This window comes from Tenrec ecaudatus, chromosome 2 (genome assembly GCF_050624435.1).
Source record: "Tenrec ecaudatus isolate mTenEca1 chromosome 2, mTenEca1.hap1, whole genome shotgun sequence".
NCBI classification, from domain to species: domain Eukaryota; kingdom Metazoa; phylum Chordata; class Mammalia; order Afrosoricida; family Tenrecidae; genus Tenrec; species Tenrec ecaudatus.
The window spans coordinates 35,164,507-35,184,095 of NC_134531.1; the positions used below are offsets into that span (position 1 = coordinate 35,164,507).

Below are 19,589 nucleotides of genomic sequence, written 5' to 3' on the forward strand. Positions count from 1 at the left end.
GTGTGTGAGTGCGTGTGTGAGTGTGAGTGTGTGTGTGTGTGTGAGTGCGTGTGTGTGTGTGAGTGCGTGTGTGTGAGTGTGCGTGTGTGTGTGCGTGCGTGTGTGTGAGTGCGTGTGAGTGTGCGTGTGTGTGTGTGTGAGTGCGTGTGTGTGTGTGAGTGCGTGTGTGAGTGCGTGTGTGTGTGAGTGCGTGTGTGTGAGTGTGTGTGCGTGTGTGTGTGTGAGTGCGTGTGTGTGTGAGTGTGTGTGAGTGCGTGAGTGTGTGTGTGTGAGTGCGTGTGTGTGTGAGTGCGTGTGTGAGTGCGTGTGTGTGTGTGAGTGCGTGTGTGTGTGTGGTGGGAGAGGGAGTTTCGGGCTGGGAGGTGCCGTTTGACCCATAGTAAGCGGTGGTAAAGTGGAGGGGAAACAAAAAAAGAATGTCAACGAGACGGACTGACACCGTGGCTGCCACGATGGGCTCAGCACAGGAACTATTGTGAGGATGGCGCAGGGCCAGGCAGTGCTTCATCCTGTCATGCACGGGGTCGCGGTGGGTTGGAACCAACTCGATTGCACCTAACCACCAGCACCACAGGGGGTCAGGGTGAGAGTGAGGAAACCAGTTAGAAGAGCGGGGTCATAGTGTACGTGACGTGGCGGGTGATAATGATATCGTACTAGAAGTTTTTTGGTGAGGAGGTCTGGCGACCTTTGCATGGTGAATCAAGTTCCATCAATGACGTGCTGCACGTCTGTGACTTGCTCCTAACCACCAAAGTATGGCAAATGTCTTGGGAGCTCACACTCCCGTGTGTGTTCCACTCTCCATCAGATTGTTGTAACCCTGTTTGTTGTGTTTGGAGTTGGTTTGCTTGTATTTTTGTTTTTCGCTCTAAGAATGAAAGGAGTCTAACTTAGATAAGGTGGAATTTTGTCACATAAAACCGCAATATTTGTTAGTTCTACCTCTTGTGTCCCTCAAGTGGGTGCAAGCCTAGCTTGTCCCGAGCAGTGGTAGCTTGATTGTTCTCTGGGTGACTAGGAGGGTGTGCGTTGGGTGCTCGTCTTGGATGAACTGGTGCATTCGGTAGCTTTCTTACTATTGACCATAGCGTGGGAAGTCTTTCTCTCCATGTCAACACCTCTATTATTTTAGATCCTTTTTGACATCTGGGATCTTTCTGGATTGCTAAGTCGATTCCAACTCACAGTGACTCCAAGTGACAGAGCAGGACTTCTGCTCTCTTTGTGGGAAGAACCCTTCAACACCGGGCGTCCACCACGGAGCTCTTGGCTGGGAGCTAACCTTGCAATTAGAAGCTGAGTGCTTGACTCTCATTCCAGGTCCCTTCTCTTTTTCTGGAGAACTCTGCACTAGGAGTTATAATTCTAGAAGCCATTCTGTTTGTGACATTGAATCGATCAAGTAAGAACTTCCATAATTTTTTAAAAACTATTTCAGGCCTCAACGTTTATCCAAGGTTAAATTAGGCAATTTGGTCCAAATTGACTTAAGATTACTGTTCATCTGTTTACTCTTAAATATCTCCTGGCTCCTTAATGTTTTTAACCATTTTATCAGATGAAAGGGGCCTTAGCTAGTTTATGGCATGGTGATTTGGTTAAAGCTCTACTTTACCTGCAGGCCTAGTGGGCCACACCTGGGGCTCTGAGCTTCAGGTGAATGATGATGCTTTCTACTTCCGGGAAGATTGACAACCTTGAAACCTCCCCAGAATAGGTGTGTCCTGTAATTGACTTAATGGCAGTGAGCAAGTTTGCATCTGGAACCAAATTCTTGCAGTAGGTCTTTTGCTTTTATTTTGTGGTCCATGTTTGACTTTAAACCACAAGCCCATGATGTATCTTTCCTGGGACTCCAGTGTGTAAAATGTGCCCTAGCTTAGACGGTGAGATGCTATTTCATCTTCCAAAGAGGTGTTTGTTGTACAGATCCTGTAAAAGGAAGCAGTGAGCCCCTCAAGTACCATCTTCTTGAGTTGTTTGTATTGCCAAAGCACCAGCACGGTCCATTTTGATCACTTAAATATCCTAGTAAGATGTTGCCTAGATTCTAACTATTGTTTTAAAGCAGGCGTGAGGCAAGGCTGCTGCTGAGTGAGAATCTGGATCCTTTTTTATGACACGTAACACGGGCTATGCCTCCAAGACACGAAAGAAACAGTGCTTTGTTCTTGATTTTTATTTTCTCGAGAACAATCAATCAGAAGAAAAATAATAATCTGGTCTTTTGCACTAAGGATCTGGTGCCCATAAAGCTTTTTATTAAGGCTAGGGCCATTATCAATCAGTGTCCATTAATGGAGCTGAGTGCCAGAGGGGCAACAGGCTGTCTGGCCAATGCAAAATAGCACCGTGGCGACCTTGCCCTGCTCCCTCTCATTGGGTGGAAGGGTAGACACAAGAGCGTTGTGGGAAGTCTCGGCTGTGGGAATGTGTTCCAAGGAAGGTTTTTTTCCATTGCTGGGCTAGAATATAATCAGAAACCCGAACTGATTTCCCAAACCAGCAGTCTCCGCATTCAGAGTGTTTCCTCTTGATTTGATGCTGATAGCTGGCTGGCCTTACCATGGACTTTACCTCTGATGCTGCTTGCTGGGACAGAAAGCTGGATTTGAAGGAAAATGTCTTTTTCCCCCCCCCCCCCCGATGCATTCTACAGACAAGTTGAGAAATGCCAACAGTTGCCTTCATTTAAGTAAAATCAGTGATATTGAAGGAAAAAAGTCCAAGCTGCGCAAAGACCTTTACCAAAAACAAAGCTCCAGGACTTCACAAAATACCGATAGAGATGTTTCAACACACTGGTGCAGCACTGGAAGCATTCTCTCGTCTACACCAAGACATCAAGAAGAACAGTTAGATGGTGACCAGACTGGAGGAGATCCCGTGTTTGTACTCATCCCAAAGAAAGGTGACCCAACAGAACGCAGGAAGAATAGAACAATATTATTAGTATCACTTGCAAGTACAATTTTGCTATAGATAGTTCGGAAAGAGTAACAGCAGTACATCGTCAAGGAAATGCAAGACATTCAGGCCAGATTCAGAAAAGGACATGGAACAAGGGATATCACTGCTGACATAAGATGGATCTTCCCTCAAACCAGAGAATACCAGAAGGATATTTATTTATGCTTTGCAACACATTTGACAATATGGGCCATAACCATCTATAGATAGATGACATTGAGAAGAATGGGAATTCCAGAACACTTCAATGTGCACGTGATGAACATAGACCAAGAGGCAGTCATTCAAACAGAGCAAAGGAATAATGCGTGATTTAAAATCAAGAAAAGTGTGTGTTAAGGTTGTATTTTCTCACCATATTTATGTTCAGTCTGCCTACTGAGAAAATACTGAGAAAAGTTGGGTTATATGAAGAAGAATGTGGCATCACGATCGGAGGATGACTTATTTAGCAAACTGCAAAATGCAGATGGCACAACCTTGCTTGCTGAAAGGGAGGAAGGCTTGAAGCCCTCACTGATGAAGATCAAGGTCTGCAGCCTTAGTAGGAATTACAACTCAAGAAATGAAGAAGACAAGAATCCTTGAAGTGGATAAATAGGTAACACCACATAAATGTTACCTAGTAAATGGAGAAAAGATTGACGTGGTCAAGAATTTCATCCAAAAAAAAGCAGAAGAAGAATTTCATCATGCTTGGATCCACAACCAATGCTCAGGCAGTAGCACTCAAGAAATCAAGCAAGGTATTTCATTGAGTAAATCTGATGCACAAGACTCCTTTAAAGTGTTGACTAACAAAGATGTTTCTTTAGGACAAAGGCGCACCTGATCCCAGCCATGATCTTTTCAATCTCCTCATCTGTATATGAAGTTGGATCCACATCAATGTTCATGGAAGCAGCTGTCGAGAAATAAAACGATGTATTTATTGCACGGTGAAAATCTGCTGCACAAGACCTCTTTAAAGTCTTAAACGGTGAAGATATCACTTTAAGGATGAAAGTGTACCTGACCAAACCAAGGTCTTTTCTATCACCTCATATGCATAGGAGAGCTGGACCATGAATTAAGGGGTACCAAAGAAGAATTAATGCACTTGAATTATGGTGTTGACACAGAATACTGAAAGTCCCATGACCTGTCAGAAGAACAAACAAATCTGTCTTGGAAGAGCGAGAGGCAGAATCCTCCTCAGAAACAAGGATGGAGAGACTTTGTCTCATGTGCTTTGGACACGTCTCAGGTGAGAACAGTTCCTACAAAAGAACATCGTGCTTGGTAAAGCAGAGAATCAAAGATAAAGCAGAAGACCCTGCATGTGATGGGTTAACATGGCATCTCTACCAATGGGCTCAAACAGAGCAACCCTCAGATGGCACAGCACCGGGCAGTGTGCCCTTCTGTTGTACATAGAGTCAAAATGCGTTGGAAGCAACTCACACCTAGCAACAACAATATTCCTAGGGATGCCCTTGGTGGTGCAAACAATTAAGCACTCATCTAATAGCCAAAAGAGTGGCAGTTCAAAGTCACCCAGAGGAGCCTCAGAACACAGACATGGTGATCAGCTTCTGAAAGGCACAGCCGTGAGCACCCTACAGAGCAATTCTGCTGGGCACACAGGGGAGCCAGGAGAGGGAATCAACAAAATAGCAACTAGCAAGAACAAGAAGATTCCTCACCACTTGATTTATTCAAATTCTGGTTGAGCAAAATGGGTTTGTTATGTTTACTAGGTCCATTTTTGTCGGAGACAAATGTTTAAAGCCAAGTGCATAAGGAAAACAGATCACCAAGACCAGTAAAATCAGGTCTGCATTTGATGGCAAAGAAAGCAAAGTCTGTCTAGTTCTGCATTTAGTCGAAGATAAAGCACTGGCGCAGTGTGACTTAGCCTCCATAATCACAAGGAGGAACGAGCCAGCTGTAACCAAAGCCTCTTAATCATTCCACTCCTCTGTCTCTGCTGCTGTGTTGAATAGAATCTACTGAAAACTGAACGTCGATGGCTGAGCCCCAACTGAGTGTCAGGAAGTTTAAATGTGAAAAAACCAAGCAAGTCAACAAACAAAACCACAGTGACTAAAGGAGGGAACGAAGACAAATGCTCATCAAAGCTGGGAAGGGGAGAGAAATGAAAGCTTATAACTCTTACTGGAAACCCTCTAGTAAAAAGTGTACAGATATGGCTGTATAAAAATGGAAAACAAACGATCATATTGACAACAGAAGGGGTCGCAGTGGAGACCCAAAGCCCATCTGTAGACAATTGAACATCCCCTCACTGAAGGGCCACAAGGAAGAGATGAGCCAGTCAGGGTGCAGTATAGCACTGATGAAACACACAACTTTCCTCTAGTTCTTTAATGCTTCCGGCCCCCACCTCCATCCCACTATTATGACCCCAATTCTGCCTCACAGATCACATTAGCTCAAAACATGCACACTGCTACAGATAAGAGCCCCAAGTACAAGGAATCCAGGATGGATAAACCCCTCAGGACCAACAATGAGAATAAAGATACTGGGAGGATAAGGGGACGGGTGGGGGGGAGAGTGGGGGAAGTTGATCACAAGGGGGATGAACAAGAGAAAAGTGAGTGAAGGGAGCTGTCGGACAGTGTAAAATATGACAAAATAATAATTTATAAATTAGCAAGGGTTCATGAGGGAGGGGTAGCAGGGAGGAGCGGGGGAATGAGGAGCTGATGCCAGGGGCTTAAGTGGAAAGCAACGAATGTACAAATATGCTTTACACAATTGATGTATGCATGAATTGTGATAAGAGTGGTATGATCCCTCAATAAAATGATTTTTTTAAAGAAAATAATAATCTATAACTTATCAAGGGTTCATGAGAGAGAGAGAGAAGGCAGGGGAGGGAGGGGGGAAATGAAGAGCTGATATCAAGGGCTCAAGTAGAAAGAAAATGCTTTGAAAATGATGGTAACGTATGTACAAATATGCTTGACACAATGGATGAATGTATGGATTGTAATAAGAGATGTAAGACTCCCCCAATAAAACTAATTTTTAAAAAGTGTACAGATATGGCTTTATAAAAATGGAAAACGTCTGCTTGTTTTCCAGTTGTAAAATTACTGTTATAAGGGAAAATCTAGCGAAATGGATATAGCAAATATATACGCTAAAGAATCATTATCATATTAAAAAACCTATACCAAACACATAAACCTATAAATTCTTAAGAGACTATGATTGCTCGTGTCCTAGTAGGTTCTTAGATAATACTAGCATGCCTGTAACGGAGAAATGGTCAATGTCGAGTTAATACTAAGGAAAACAGATATGCATCCACTGTCCATGTGGTCAGGCGCCCAATGGTGCAGTGTGTTGTGCTCTCAATGGCTCATCAGAGGTGTGATTCTATAGCCCACCAGCCACTGCAGGGGAGCGGTGACACAGCAGCTTCCATAAGGATTCGGAGTCTGGGAGTCCAATGGAACAATTCTACTCTGTCCTCGAGGGTTGCTATGAGGCAGAATTAATTTGAAGACAGTGGGTTTGGATTTGGGGTTTTACTCACTACATTAGTAAATTTGGGCTTGTTTCTACAGCTTTTGCAGCGGCTTTCATATGTTCATCATGGAGTTCATCCTAAAAATAAATGTAAACCAACTTCAGTGCTTAACAGCAGAGGAAAAATAAATAAATTCAGATATAATCATTGGATCTGCTATCATGCGGTGTGAACGTGACGTTTAGGAAGCAGTGCCTTCTGGGAGATTTCCATCCATTCACCCTGGCTTGGGGCCTTCTGGGAAGAACCTCCATGATGCAGGAACGCTGGGACCTTGGCCCTGCAGGATGGGCTGGAAACGTGTGAGGCCGATGCCGTCATGGGGCCTGGGATCTGAGGCCAAACCACCTGGCTTCAAGCTCTGCCACTCAAGTAGCTACTTGACTTTCGGGGAGTTTTAAGCTAAAGTTTCTCCACAAGAAAATGAACAGTAAAATAGTACCCCCTAATCACAATTCCTGGCATACAGTAAGACATCGATAAGCATTAAAACCAAAGACAAACAATTCTGATCCAAGGTGACCCCATGTGGATCCAAATGGAAGTGTTCCCTAGGGTTTTCTGGGCTTCAACCTTAAGGAAGCCCTGATGGTGAGGGTGGAGTCGTGATGATACAGTGGGCTGTGAACTGCAGAGTCAGCAGTTCAAAACTACCAGCTGCTACACAGGAGAAAGATGAAGCTTTCTGAGCAGTAAAGAGTTAGTGTTGGCAAATGATGTCTGTATGGATTGTCATGAGTTGTATGAGCCCCCAATAAAATGATTTTTTTTTTTAAAAAAGAGTTACTGTTGGAAATCCAGAGGCAGTTCTACCCTTAGCCTAGAGCTGTGTTTCTCAACCTGTGGGTCGTGACCCCTTTGGGGGTTTGAACGACCCTTTCACAGGGATCATCTAAGACCATCTGAAAACACCTGTTTTAGACAGTCTTAGGAACTGAGATGCCCCTTCTCCGTCTCCAGGCGGGTCCACCCACATGCAGATACGCCCACATAACGAGCACCGGGCGTGCAGACTGTTACCCATGCTACACCATGCTTCAAAACAAATTTCACTTATTTGTCATTAGAAATAAATATTTCACAATATGGAATTACATATTGTTTTGTGATTAATCACTATGCTTTAATTATGTTCAATTTGTACCAATGAAAATACATCCTGCCTATCAGATATTTACATAACAATTCATAACAGTAGCAAAATTACAGTGATGAAGTAGCAACGAAAATAATGTTGTGGTTGGGGGTCACCACAACATGAGGAACTGTATGAAAGGATTGCGGCATGAGGGAGGTTGAGAACCACTGACCTAGAGGATTGCTAAAAGTCTAAATCCACTCACTGGAAGTGAGTTTGGTTTCACCTGAAGGGAAGTAGATCACTAGGCCTTTCTTCCATAGCCCTGCTGAGTGGGTTCAAGTCTTCAACCTTGAGGTTAGTGGTCAAATGCAACCCATTTGTACATGCCAAGAATTTCCTAATAAGCAGGGTGTGTGGTAGACCTAATATGGGCAGGGTTTTTGCCCCCTCCATTTCTTCATTTTTCAACTCAGCCTTTGCCTCGTGCTGTGGCGCTGTGGAACGCTTGGAGTGGAGAAGTAACAGGTTCCCGAGGGCCTCCGGGAAGTGGGTCAGCTGGATTTTCTGGTTGCACAGATTCCGATTCTTATTGGAAAATCACAGTATGGAATAAAAGAATGGACAGCTCATGCTGCTGAAATGCCAGACGCCGGAAGGGCAGTGATTGAGATGATCTTTGTGTCCCAGATACCCCTTTCTGAAAAGATAGGGTGGTTCCGTTTCCGTGAAGGAGGGACGCCTCTGGTCCTTCGGAAGAGCTATTGTTTACCACCCACCCCACCCCCCTCAGCCCTTGGCTTGTTCTTTTTCCTACAACTTACTCCTGTGCTCATTGTGCCAGGATAACATTTTTTAATCTGTGTTATATTGGAGTGAGTAGATCTTCTTAGGGTGAGGGGAGGAAATTAGAGGAAGGGGAGAAAGAGCAAATATCTTAATGCTTTTATTCACTTGCGATCCTTTCAAGTACTTCCTTGCATAATTTGAGTCTCACAGAACCAAGATCGTTTGCAAAGTGTGTCTGAAAGTTTCCAGAAGCAGACGGAAAATGAAGGGAGCATTATTTTGTCTCTCCCCAGTTCCCCCAGGTTTTCAAGAAAAAGGTCTGTTGAGAGGGGGCGCATGGTGGAAGGAATCTCTTTACTCATTTTGGAACGGTCTCTTGCCAGCAAGTAACAAGTCTATACAGTGCAGTTACCAAGGCAATGTCAAGACCACGTCGTGACAGAGAGAAAGAGAGAGAGGCGGGAGGTATGGTGTGCGGATAGAGAGGTGATGGAAGTGGATTAGGGATATGAATGAGTAGAGGTCTTGTTAACTGGGGGCGGGGAATACAATTGTCCTGCATGGAAGGGAGACTGTCAATCTGCTTCCATTAGGCCCATAGTCCAAAAGACTCTACAACGCGTGGGGCTGCCCTGGGTCAGAATCCACCGGAGCCATCCATGGTGGGACCCGCCCTAAAGTGGCTATGCTCGGAGTGCATGCCAATAAGGCCTTTATTCCCCACCTTGTCTCGTCCACCTGAACACAGGATCTGTCTCCTTGAACCAGCCCAGCCTTTGGAATGCTGTCAGTCTAGTTCCACTCCATTCGAGTCAGACAAAGATATTCTACATTTGCCTGCAAGTCCAACTTGAAGCCCCATACGTCATCCAAATGCTCCCCCCCAGCGGCTGCTCCCAAGGCTTCATGAATATGTGTGGATAGCCACCGCTCAAGTATTTGTCCCTGAACTAGAACCGCGGCTTCTGGTTCTGACCAGCCTCCATTTTTGTCTCTCTCCTTCTCTCCCTCCATTTGTCTTTTCTTGCCTTCAGGTACCATCCTTGGATTTACTCTGCGGCCCTACAAAATGAGCTACCGGGAGGTCAAATACTTCGCCTTTCCTGGGGAACTCCTGATGAGGATGTTACAGATGCTGGTGTTGCCTCTCATCATCTCCAGTCTTGTCACAGGTAACGACTCCGTGCAGTTGCATTTAAGTGTGCTTCTTGGAGGAAAAAACAAAACAAAAATCATTCACCTAGAAAAGCCAATGCTTTAGGTTTCTGTTGGATGCATGCTCCGTTCTAGAGAAAAGGAATCCACAAGGCCCCTTCAGAGTGATGGAGAAGGGGCCTGAGTAGTGCATGAATGATTGTAACGCTCCTAGTTCACCAATCACAAGAGGAAAACTGATTGGAACAGCCACATAATCTGGGCTGCCTCGCTATGCAAGTGGGGGCCCTGCTAAACACGACACCACCAGCCGTCTCTGACCACAGGGATGCAGTTGACAACAGCGAACAACAGGTCTGTTTTCTCACCCTCTTATCCCACCCAGATAACATCTGGTTGGCCAGCCTATTAGCTATTGATGCAAGAATGCTTGTTCTCAGAGCCACCAGGACTTGAGCGGGAGCCTTCTGGGAAGCCTCATCAAGAGGTAATGCACCACACGCTCACCCACACCGACTGCCATCAACACTTTTATCTTTTGTTCCTGGTCCACCCGCATGATCTCATTTCCTTTTCTGGTTGCCCCCACCCCACCCCCCTTACCTCTCACCTTGGCGGGAGAATGGGGAGGGTGTGGGAGATTTTTCCCATCTTGAATGTCACGGTGGAGGGTGTTGGGTTTTCCATGAGTGGATGCTTGCAGGGTAGGAGTCTGATTTCTGTGACAAGGAGGTAAAGAACTCTTGCATGGCCAAAAGTTAAGAGTCCTGACTGGGTGTTTGCACACGCCGCCAAGATGTGGCAGAAGAGTGTTATTGTGGGGCCCTTCCTGCCTGTTCTCCTCTTTCCCAAGAGCACACCTTTGCCTCAGAGAAGGCATTCCATAGACACTGCCCCACAGGATGCTTTCTGGGCTTGTAGCTAAAGGCCAGAACTCAGTTATTAACGACCTGTTCTTCTCTTCCCACCTGTGAGTCCCCAGCGCCCTCCAGGCAGGTCACTCTGGCTTCTGACCATCCTTCCTCCAGGGGAGTTCCCAATGGGGGGTTTACAGTCTCCTTTTGAGATCTCTGTGTACCAAGAACTTGGTAGTATAACTCAAACATCCTGAGCAAGATTCTAGATCTTGCCTCCCCTTGAGGGCTAGTCATGACTTGGGTAGAAAGGATTTCGAATTTTTTTTTTTCTTCCTCCCTTCCTTGCAGATCTCTGCTGGCTTCCACTTGTCTAAGGCCTTAAACAAGTTACCGCATAGGCACACACTCCCATTGGAGGGTGAGTTGCCCATAAAACCATCATGTGGACAGCCTGATTTGGGTTCCTTGATTATGAAATTGGCCTGGTTCGTGACTGACCAGGTCTCACCATAGCAACACTGATGCTTATCACCAAAGTGATATTAAATGCTGTTTCATAAGGGCACATCCTACTTTTATTGTCCACGTGCTGCAGGAGCAAGTTCTTTGCAGAGAGCATTGATAGAGAACTCCTAGTGTCCATTTTCACGAGTGGGTCAGAGAATCCCTTACTGAACTGAGCACCTGCCGCGTTCCTGGGTGGGGGACACACTCGCTGAGGATCCCGGATTTATTGACATCGTCTCTTCAAGGATGGGACCGGTGTTCCAAAGCTGCTGCTTTCCGGCAACCGTGTTGACAACTCACTGTGTTACTCTTTAGAAGAGGTCAGATGTAGTCCCCTAACAATAGAGTGAAAAGAGAGTATTAAGCCTCAATTGACATGACCCTGAACTCATAGTACTTCCTGGGATTTTTCTAGTACTTATTACATGAATTTTATTGAAGGGATAAAAGCTTTGATTGAAAAACAATCATTTTCGAAAGAATATTACAATGTGGCCCCTGTGCCTAAGGAAAAAGAAATGTGTGGGTCCACCCAGGAGAAATCATTGCCATTTTTAATATTGTTTCTGAAGAGCAAGGAATTATAAGTTATAAACAAGTAACAGAACATGAAGTTTTAAAATATAAGCTAAGGCAAAGTTAGCTGTGCTGTTTGGGGGGTGGGGGGGGGGGCGCTATACAGATATCCTCAGCCCTTACTCAGGACTGGTAAGGCAAGGAGCCTGGGGGCCCATAGTTTAATTTGCCAAAGATCATTTTACATTGTTGGTGTCAAATGAATAATTTCCAAGCTATGAAAATGTCAATACTCATGAGCAATGAGAATGAATGATTCCATAAGAATCTTCAGTGACAGGGAGAGAGATGAATTTTGCAAACGACACGCCTCCCAGGGAGAATCCCCGGGTGTAATGGATTGCCAAGAGAGAGAACAAAGCCAGGCTCTACTTGGGAATAGATAAGCCAACACAAATTACTCCAGCTGGCTGAGAGGAGATGGACAGGTATGAAGCTGCCATTTAAGGTGACTTTTGGGTTTCCTACTTTGAAAATCATGGGTTCAGAAAGAGATTTCTCCTCAGTGAGAGAAGTAACAGGGACATGGGGCATAATCAACACAACTGGCCAAGCTGCAGAATAGGGTGGTCAGAGAAAGGCAAGGGGGAGGATAATGAATTGGAAAACTGAAGTCTAGGATCCTCCTGCCAATTTCTACAAAGGCCAAATTTCTCTGATTGTCAGGAGAACCCAGAAATCCAAATGTTTTTCAAGAACCTCCAGATTTTTCACTGTTAGCACACCCGTTCTTCATTTATCATCACAGTGAGCTTCCAGCCCAGGTCATCATATGTACACCAGCATGGGGTAACGACGGAGGATGAGCGCATCTGCCCGCAAAAATGGAGGGTGGCTGAATCATTTCATAACGATCAAATCACATCTTTCTGGAACTGCCAGATTTCATCATGACCTAACTGCCAACCCCCTGAGATGTCTGGCCCAGGCAAGTTGACACATAACCTCAGACATCACAGCCACCTTTGCCCTCACCTCCTACCTCGCTCAGCACTTCTTACCGATACACAATGTCACAAATGCAAAAGTAATAGTAGAGTTTTGACTATCGTCTGAAATACAAAATGTCCGGTAATGAGATCATTGGTTAAGTGAGAAGTAGGTGTAAAATCGAAACAAACAAAAACACTGCAAGCTGAACAAACTCCTAGTCCAGGAGTGGAGCTCCTGTTTGAAGGTCGGTGCCATTGATTGTAAGAAAGGCAACGTCAGGCTACCGCTGGGCTCCGTATGCTGTTTTATTCAGTCGTTGGCAGTTCGGTGCCAACGCTTGACTAATAAGATGGACCCCGCTACTGAAACGCCACATTCATTGCCGACTAAACAAAGAGCCACTAGGAAACCACTTCTCTCCACCTTTCTTTGTACAGCGAAGTTGTGTACTAGCAGTTCTGGTCTTTCCTGCACCAGACCGAAACACCAGAATAAGAACCCAGGGGTCATGCTTCCATACTAGGTATTTCCCAATGAGAAAATGCTTCACTGACTGACTGCTCTTAAGTTCCAAGGTCCCAGGTTCTGTGCAGACAGAAACTGAAATTAATGAAAGCCCTGTTGTATTTCCCCAACTAGAAATTTTATTTGAGAAGACTTCAGCAGGCATCCTGTGCACTTAATTGGCCTGCAGTTACATTTACATGCTGGGAAATCTAAGTTGGGTCTTTGAACTTGAAACACTTAAGTTTGTGAGTTGTGTTTCTGGGGTCCTTATAAATGATGCTCTCCTTCTCCCCATTGAAATTCCAGTCTTTCTGAACATCGTTGGTGTGGATTAGCATTCCAGAAGCTTCTAGAGAGAAACTGGAAGTAAGCCTGATGGCTAAATTTGTATTCAACTGCTTCCCTTTCTTTCAAGAATAATATGCCTATGCCAACACATCACACAATAAAATAGAGATTTTGCGCCTGATCCTATTGATTCAGTCAAGATAAGCAACCAAACTTGATATCCCAGGCCAGAAAGAGTTGGCTCAACTGGCTTCACCTGATTAGGGTGACCGGAGAATGATTAAGCCCCACGGGCAGGTTGTGCCCTGTGGCCCTAGCTCTGACCCCTTCCTGAGTGCTGACTCCTTTGAGATAAGGAGTGGTTTCTTCTTTTCTCACTCCGAGGGTACAGTTCCCCTGGCTCGCCGAGCCTCCTGCAACACCCATGCCATCTCTCCAGTTTTCTGGAAGTGGAAACCATGCATTTGGCAAACAAAATCTGTCCCGAGTTGAGCATGTTCATATCCTTCGCAAATGTAAGTGAAACTGCTTGGCCAGGTTGTCAACAATAGGGAAAGCAGCAGAAATGTTTGAGGCCGACGGCAGGGCACCGAACTGCCAGGGTAGGATCATAAAAGGAAGATCTATCTTTTCACATTTATTCCTTCCACAGTAATTATTTCTGGAGCTCTCACTGTGGCAAAGGTGTTTGTCTGGGTCGACTAGAAGAACAAAGTCATAAACACACATATGTATATAAGGGAGAGGTTTATATACAAGAGGAATTGAACATTGAGGAAACATCCCAACCCGGTCCAGAACAAGGCCATAAGTCTGATATTAGCCCATATGTCCGATACCAATCTATAAAGGCCTCTTCAGACTCATGAAACACATGCAATGAAGCCAAATGCAGGATGATCACAAACCAATGGATAGAAAGTCTTTGAGTCCAGTGGCATTGTAAGCATCTCAGTGCTGGCAGGGGTCTCTCTGTGGCTTCTCGGGCTTCTGAGGTCTGGTTGCATCCATGTGGCTTGTCTTCTGCAATGACTCCCAGGGAGTAGCAGAGAAAGAGAGGTGTCTTCCACCTCCAAGGAGGAAGTACTGGATTTTTCAGAATTCTCAGGAGAAGGCCGTACCCAAACAGAAGTCTTATTGACTATCTCCAGACTGACAGCCTAGACTCCACCCCTACACTCTTAATCCTTAAATTGACACCAGATTAGGTGACTCCCACAGCAAGCCTTGAGCTAGGCATTGGGAATACAGAAATCCAGGGTCCAAAGATGCAGATATGTAGAGTTGGAAGGGCTCAAAGGGGGCTTCTTTGCACTCCTTAAATCATGAATGCTACAGTATGAGGGGGCTTCCAAAAATTGCTGAAAAATACAATGAAAAGTTTCCATAGCCTGTTGAAGACCCTTCATATATTTGCACAACATCCCACTCCAGTTCCAAAACTGAGGGAGGAAGACTTGCTATAGGTATGCCCACCAGGAAAGGAACAACTTGATTGATTTTGATTTTAAGAACAGGATCCCAAATCTGATCTTCTTAGAGTCACAGGATCTATGTTAGGCCAGGTTGACTAGAGAAACAAATCCAGAGATACTCATGTATGTATAAGAAAGAATTGATACTAAGAAGTAATTATATATCAAGACAACATCCCAGACCAGTGAAACTCAAGCCCTTAAGTCAAATACTACTCCAGAAGCCCCTCTTCAAACTCACACAGTTACTGCAAGGATGTAGAATGTAGGAAGATCACAGGCTGATGGGGGCAAAGTCATGCGGATCCATTGGTGGTGGAAGAATGACAGAACTCTAGCAGGTCTCAGAGTGGCTTGCCAGCAGGAAGGGGAAGGTAGAGAGAGAAGGGCAGGTTCCCAGGACTGTCCTTATGAGGAAGTCACCAAAAGGAAGCACCATGAGGCTGTGACCTGATTAACAGGCTAAACTGTACCCCTACACTTTTATGTATCTTCAGGTTGACATGAAATGATGTAGCTACCACAGCATCTCCATGCTAATGTTAATTAGTTCAGAACTTTCCACCATGAGTTAAACCCCTTTACAAAAGACTTTTTTTTAAATCGACATCAATTTCATTCAGTGCTCTCACATCATTTACCCCCATTCCATCCCCCAAAAGAAATAGAAAGAGGAAATTTTAATGCTATAAAATTCTAGATTGATATTATTGCATGTAAAAAGCTCAGAGAGCATTATACCTGCACTTATGTTGTTTTAAAAAATGGGGAGGTGTAGGATGGAATTGGCAAATGCTCAACCAGCAACCAGTTGTCTCTTCGTCTCTTATGCCTCGTGTCAGAGTCGTGCTCCATAGCGTTTTAATTTTTTAAGTTGATCACCAGGTCGTTCTTCCAAGTCATCTCTGGGTGGACTTGATTCCCAAAACTCTTGGTTTGCATCAAAGAGTGCTTACAATTTGCAGTGTGAGGGTACTCTAGCAACTGTTAGAGATGTTAGATTCACTGGGCCATCAAAGCAAGCCATCCTCTCTCCAATGACCCATAAGATTGAAAGAGAACTTAAGAGTGACTTTCTCCTTGTATGATCTGATGGTAACTGGGATGGGGTTTCTGTACCGCAGCCACCACTGTCTTCATATATTTGGGAAAACACTGATCTAGTTCCGGCATCTGTCTGCCTGATGCTTACATCCCTGCAGTATCCTTCCAAATGTCTCACTACTTCTGCCTGAAATTTTCCAAGAACAAGAGATGTTTGGAGCCCATGTGTTAATGATAAAACTATTTTTTTTGTATCCATAATGGAATATTTACAAATAGACAGCAAAAAACGGCACCTGCCTGTCCGTGATCCCTTTCCCATGTGACAAGTTCCAGAGCGTGTCACATAGCACCTGGGCAACTTCCTTTCAAGTGGACAGACCAAGGAAGTCAGTGGAGTGTGGGTCATAACTATAGTTGAAGCCCACAAGCTGGGATCACGAGCAAGGGGCTTTCTCTTTTTTTAAAAAACAATTTATTGGGGCTCATACAATTCTTATCACAGTTCATACATATACATACATCAATTGTATAAAGCACATCCATACATTCCCTGCCCCAATCATTCTCAAGGCATTTGCTCTCCACTTAAGCCAGCAAGGGGCTTTCTTACCTGAAAAAAATAATAGTAATAAAAGCAATAAGGTTGTGCTTCAAAGGATGACCCTGAGGTTCTAGAAAAAGAAAAGTGAACTCCAGTTTTGTCATTCCATCTAACACGAGCAAGTAAAACATAAAATAAAATAGAACACACTTGGCAATTCTTAATGGTTGAGCAGGCGAAGGGCTTGTTAAGGGTTTGAGAAAACAATCACAATAATCACTTTAGAAAATTTTAACATGTTAAACGCTCTTCATGACGCGGATGTATAATTGAGATCTGTTGGAAATACACGGAGCACTTCTAGATGGGGGAAAGAACTGGAGACTTCTTTTCCTCCCCCCTATTGCGGTTGTCGGGTGCTATCAGATTAGTGCCAACTCACAGCAACACCGGGCGCAAGAGACGGAAGAGCACTGCCCAGTCCTGCTCCAGGCCACAGTCACGGCCATGTGTAGCTTCCTCGTTGCAGTCACCATGTCAATCCATCTCATTTGAGGGTCTGCTTCTTCACTGACCCTCTCGGTCTCGCCAACCACGGTGTCCTTCTCCAGAGCTTGGTCCTTCCTGAAATCTATCCAAAGTCCTTGAGATGAAGTCTCACCAGCCTTGCTGGTAAGTACAGCATCCTGGCTGTGATTTTAATACCCAATCCACTGCCATCAAGTGGGTGCTGACTCATAGTGACCCTATATGGGTGCTGACTCATAGTGACCCTATAGGACAGGGTAGAACTGCCCCTGTGAGCTTCCAAGACTGTACCTGTTTATGGGAGTAGCCATCCCCATCTTTCTCCCTCAGAGTGACTGGTGATTTTGAACTGCTTACCTTTCAGATTGCAGCCAAACACATAAGCACTCTGCCACCAGCCCTCCTCACTTCCAAGACAGATTTTTTTTTGATTCTGGCAGCCCACGGTACTTTCAGTTTTGTTCACCAACAGCTTAATTCCAGTGCATCAGCTCTTCTCCCGACTCTTCCTTATTCGTTGTACAGCTCTTACATGTATATGAAGCCATTGAAAATACCAGGGTTTGGATCAGGCACACCGTAGTCCTCAAAGTGATATCTTTGATTGTTAGCACTTTAAAGACGATGTTTGAAGCTAATTTCCCTCAAATGCAATATATTGCTTCACTCTTTGCTGCTGACTCCATCTGAATTGATTGTGGATCCAAGTGGTCCACCTGTGGATCCCCTAATATGGATATTTTATTGCAGAAACATCCTTGTTGGGGAATTTCTTTGGCTCTTCCTCTCATTCTCTGTAAAATAGGAGTAGTGATGGCCCCTATAAAAGGAGCCTTGTTGGTACAGTTGATAAGAATGTGACTGCTAACCTAAAGGTTGGTGGCTCAAACTCACCAGCTTCTCTGTAGGACAAAGATGGCACCAGTTGCTTCCCTGAAGACTTCATGTCCAATGGGCCAGGTCTACTCTGTCCTTTGGGGTCACTATGAATCAGAATCAACTCAGTTGTAATGGGAAGGTAGGTAGGTAATGGTACCTGTGTCATGGAGTTGTGAGGATTTATATCTGGTATATCTGTATGCTCAGCTGGTGACACCTATTTGCAGGAAGAAGTCCCTGGTGGTGAAAATAGTTCACATGTTTGACTTCTAAGGTTTGAGGGGACCCAGATGATCTTCGGGGTGTGGGGGGAAGCCATTGAAAACCCCATGGAGCACAGCTCTGAGACACATAAGGTGACGATGAGTCAGCATTAACGTGATGACAACTATTGGTTTATTGGCAGTAAATGTAACATCCACATTCTATCAAAAATTCTAGAGCAAAAAAGCGAACGCTTCAGTTGAGGGGCAAATAATCAAATCTCCATCGTCCATACCACATTTGTCTCTGATTCCCACAATAATCATTTTCCTATTAAAGGTACCTAGAGAAAGCATGGAATTGATGAAGTAATGACAGGAGCCAGAAAGAATCCCTTCTTCACCACTGCAAGGGCATGGGATCAGATGAGCCTTATCACAGCTGAACAAATCTAAATCTTATCATTGGTTATACAACTGTCCAGTCTTTCCTGAGAAACTCTGTCCCAATGTGTCTCACCCTGGATTCTGTGGGGCAGCCGATTCTACAAGCTGCTTTTTGTGCTATGAACAGAGCCTCTCTGGCTAACCAAAACTTCACATACATCCACTCTCCATGTCCCCACTTGTAAACAAGCCAGCCACAAAGATGCTCCAGCAGAGCTCACTGAAAGCCAGCAGGCTGATCCTGCTTGATTTTCTCTCCAGAGCTGTTCACAAGCACGTGGGAAGGATGGCTAAGCAGTGCCTGCCTAGAGGTGGAGGTTGAAGGATGTGAATGGGGGAAAAAAAATTGCGTCCTAGAGAAAATAAATCAGGGTAACAAAGTGCTCTTTTTTTTTTTTTTTTTTTTTTTTAGTGAATCTGGGTTTGGGTGAGATATAGGCAAAACCATTTACATCCAACAGACCCAGAAAAGAAAATTGTCCTTTTCCAATACAGACAGAATTTTGTTGAGCCTTTTCTGTTGTTTGTATCAGAAACTTTTCAAGGGCCAGGGGATTCCAAAATGGAGACAAGGATCCTGTCCTCAAGGAGTCCAGTATCTGACTGTAGATAGATGCGGAATTGTAATATCCCAGAGGACTGGTCGCTCTGGAACGGTGAGCCCAATGGGAACCTACGAAAGAAAGGAGCAATGTGATCCTCCTGGCTCCTCTGCCTCAGCAGTACCCCTGCTTGCCGCCTATCCACTATATCATTATCTGACGTTTTATATAGACAACGGTAAAAAAAGAAATTTGTGCATTCACATATACCGGGCAGTAATAAACACCAAGGTGAGAGTCATAATGCCATGATGATGGAGGCTGTGTGTCAACTTGACTGAGCCATGGTTCTCAATGGTTGGGTAGTGACACAATGCAGTTATGTAATGATGTTAAAGGAGCCCTGGGGTGTAGTAGAATACATGTTGAGCTGCTAACAGAAAGGCTGGTCATTAATTTGAACCCACCAGCTGTTCTGTGGGAGAAAGGTGTGGTTTTCTATTTCCCGTAAAAGTGTCCAGCCTCGAAAACCCACGGAGACACGTCCACTCTGTCCCACTGGGGCACTGTACGCCCGAAGTAACTCAATGGCAGTGAGATTTCATAAGGATGTAAGTTGGTGATCATGTAATAATAGCATTAATCCTCTTATTTTGTGAACTGACATGGTCATCCTCCATTTTTGCATCAGGCTGATTTTTGCAGATGACCTGACCTTTG

At 44.6% G+C, this 19,589-nt stretch overlaps 1 protein-coding gene across 1 annotated transcript in view; it reads left to right on the forward strand.

The window, feature by feature from the left end:
• SLC1A3 (solute carrier family 1 member 3) overlaps positions 1-19,589 on the forward strand; it is a 108,467-nt gene that overhangs the window by 17,814 nt on the left and 71,064 nt on the right. The window contains exon 3 of the mRNA XM_075540938.1: positions 9,419-9,556. Within this exon, the coding sequence (XP_075397053.1) occupies positions 9,419-9,556 (138 nt within the window). The remainder of the gene's footprint in view (positions 1-9,418; positions 9,557-19,589) is intronic.